General features: G+C 59.5%; 1 protein-coding gene across 1 annotated transcript; it reads left to right on the top strand.

Moving 5' to 3' along the window:
- The first annotated feature begins 1,305 nt into the window (after positions 1-1,305).
- Positions 1,306-2,850, top strand: LOC120709125 (probable xyloglucan endotransglucosylase/hydrolase protein 30). Its single transcript, XM_039994694.1, has 2 exons — positions 1,306-1,731; positions 1,835-2,850. Exons 1-2 carry the CDS (start codon positions 1,536-1,538, stop codon positions 2,707-2,709), a joined length of 1,071 nt encoding a protein of 356 aa, XP_039850628.1. The 5' UTR covers positions 1,306-1,535; the 3' UTR covers positions 2,710-2,850.
- Positions 2,851-3,144: the final 294 nt, after the last annotated feature.

Genomic DNA, 3,144 nt, shown 5'->3' on the forward strand with positions numbered 1-3,144 from the left:
GACATGTACAATCTATTCGCTTGCTCCCGCGTAGAAGGCGCGCCCGCTGCCGTGCGAGGAATCCACGCACCGCAGCCTGTAGCCGCACCGCCGCCTTGTCGCGTAGCAAGCTCGCCTTTAACTTCAGGAGTAAGGCTTTGAGCTTTGCGCAGCCTTCCAGCATGTTGGCACACAAATCCTCCGATGGATCACCGGCAGCAGAAGCCATGGAATCAGATCAAAACCAGAGCTAACTGATACCAATTGTTATGGATCTGGATCGGGATGGCCTTGGACCCAAGGAGCGCGGCCTCGCAACGGCGGCGGCCGCACTCCAAGGGCAGGGATAATAGGTACTAGATCTAATCTATTCTCAGCCTATCCTTGATGACTCCATAATCTCTCCTTAAATAGACTACTAACCCTAGGCATGCTACAGTAGCCGCGCCGCAACAGTAGACATGCTGCTATAGTACTGGGCCGGCTACTGTAGCCCGCCGGCCCATAAGTCTGTCCGTGACATTTCAAAACCGGGACAAGGCTTCCGGGACAAAAGCCTCGAGGCTTTTGTCCCGGGTGGCAGAATCGGGACAAAAGGTGCCTGCCGTTAAAAAAAAATTTTGCACACCACGGGATTCGATTCCAAAACCTCTTGCCTAGCGCATGGTTTCCTTGCCAACTCACCTAAGTATTACACGTGACTCAGTATAGAATAACTTCCTTTTGAACTATCACGTGGAGGGGCCTTTTGTCCGGGTTGGTAACACCAACCGGGACAAAAGGGTCACCCTTTAGTCCGGGTTGGTGTTACCACCCAGGATAAAAAGGGTTGGGCCTTTTGTCCCGGGTAGAGCCACCAACCGGGACAAAAGGGGGGCCTTCTGTCCGGGTTGGTGGCTCCACCCGGGACAAAAAAGCCCCTGTCCCCCACGTTGGCCCGACTAGCCGTTGGACCTGGGACAAAAGCCACCTTTTGTCCCGGGCCCAAAGATAACCGGGATAAATGGTCTGGAACAAAGGGCTATTTTGTAGTAGTGGAACCTGCGGTGTAGGGCCATCTGTGAGGAGTTAGGGTGGTCCATTTTAGGTGAGAATTGTTTTCAATTGTTTCAACTTTTTATAGTATAGATTTGTTTCGGTAAAAAAAATGCTGCATGATTGGCTTCCCTAATATCATGGCATTAAATTTAGCCACGGTGTAGAGCGCGCTGTTTATGGATAACACGCCAGCCTGCGTGGCGCGCGGTCGTTTCCATTTTCTTTGCACGGTCATGGCGGGGTCTCCTTCCCTCCCATATATAGCTCGCGCGCGCACGCGACGCGGCGGCCATTTCATTTCAGTCTCTATCTCGAGCTCTCAATCTCCACCTCAAAATAAGGCAAGCGATCGGCGGTCGATCGTCCCGAATAATTTATTTCCCGACGAGGCGAGGCGTCGCGTCTCGGCTTAATTTGGATCAACAATTGCCGCCCTTCCCCTCCCGGCATCGTCGATTGCTATTCCGCGGCTCGAAATCAGAGGCGGCCGGCCGGCCGGCCGGCGGCGAGATAGCAGCATGGCCGCCGGAGCCGTGGCGGCGGCGACGGCAATTCTCGTCCTCGCGGCGGCGGCCGCGGCCGTGTCAGGGCTCCCGGCGATCAACGTGACGGCGATGGTGTTCGAGGAGGGGTTCGCGCCGCTGTTCGGCCAGGACAACATCCTCCGCTCGGCCGACGGCCGCACCGTCAGCCTCCTGCTCGACCGCTCCACCGGTTAGTCGAAATGATCCGATTTGTCCATTAATTCTTGCCTCAATTTTAATTGTTCGATTCATCTAGCAATCGATTGAGATTGAGAGCGAGGTGGCGCGCGCAGGGTCTGGTTTCATCTCGTCGTCCATGTACCAGCACGGCTTCTTCAGCGCGTCCATCAAGCTCCCCTCCGACTACACCGCCGGCGTCGTGGTCGCCTTCTACGTGTCCAACGGCGACGTGTTCGAGAAGCGGCACGACGAGCTGGACTTCGAGTTCCTGGGCAACATCCGGGGCAAGCCATGGCGCGTCCAGACCAACGTGTACGGCAACGGCAGCGTCAGCCGCGGGCGCGAGGAGCGCTACGTGCTCCCCTTCGACCCCACCACCGAGTTCCACCGCTACTCCATCCTCTGGACCGCCGCCGCCGTCGCCTTCTACGTCGACGACGTGCCCGTGCGCGAGGTCCGGCGCTCGCCCGCCATGGGCGGCGACTTCCCCTCCAAGCCCATGTCGCTCTACGCCACCGTCTGGGACGCCTCCACCTGGGCCACCTCCGGCGGCCGCTACCGCGTCAACTACCGCTACGGGCCCTTCGTCGCCTCCTTCACCGACCTGGCCCTCCTCGGCTGCCGCGCCGACCCCATCCGGATGGTGCCCGCCGGCGGCGGCTCCTGCGCCGCCGACGAGGAGGCCCTGCGCGCGTCCGACGTGGCCGTCATGACGGTGGAGAAGCTGCAGGCCATGCGCCGGTTCCGGGAGCACAACATGGTCTACTCCTACTGCTACGACACGCGGCGCTACCCCGCCGCGCTCCCGGAGTGCGACGTCGTCGAGTCGGAGCGGCGGCGGTTCAAGGACAGCGGACACCTCCGCTTCGCGCTGCGCCGCCGGGGCCCGCGCCGCTCCGGCAGGGGCGCCGCGGCGGCCAGAGCAGCGGCTTCCAGGGCCGCCGCCGACCTCGCGGCGGCCAAGACGAAGCAAGCGGCGGACATGTAGGGAGTAGTAAGTAGTCAGCGATGGTGATGGGTGGATTGGAGGTAGCGCGCGCGAGACATGGCGTCGATCAGGTCCGTTAAGCAAATGGGGAATTGGCAATCCGATCCTGTTGGTGTTCATCGATGGGTTCTGTTCCTACGAACACGGGGAACTCTTTTTTGAACGTAAAGCACGCGGAACTCTCGTGTCGAGCGGACAAAGAAACGAACACCAAGAACACAATCACGGACTCCTGATTTCGGGCGTGTTTGGTGGCCAGCCACAGCTGGCCACGCCACAAGGTGTGGTGGATGAAATGACCGCCACAGCCAGCCACCGCTCCGCCGTTGACTGTAGCATGACGGTACTGTAGTATGGGCTGTGGCAAACTTTGGGGGACAACCAAACAACCCCTTCGTGTCCAAGGGAGATTGTGCGAGAGAGCCACGATTGGGC

Source organism: Panicum virgatum, chromosome 1K (genome assembly GCF_016808335.1).
Source record: "Panicum virgatum strain AP13 chromosome 1K, P.virgatum_v5, whole genome shotgun sequence".
Classification (NCBI taxonomy): domain Eukaryota; kingdom Viridiplantae; phylum Streptophyta; class Magnoliopsida; order Poales; family Poaceae; genus Panicum; species Panicum virgatum.

What these genes read in the sequence shown, in the direction of transcription:
- LOC120709125 (XM_039994694.1), top strand. Translation starts at nt 1,536, where the DNA reads ATGGCCGCCGGAGCCGTGGCGGCGGCGACGGCAATTCTCGTCCTCGCG. An exon ending in CCTGCTCGACCGCTCCACCG is followed by an intron (nt 1,732 to 1,834) that starts GTTAGTCGAAAT and finishes TGGCGCGCGCAG; the next exon opens with GGTCTGGTTTCATCTCGTCG.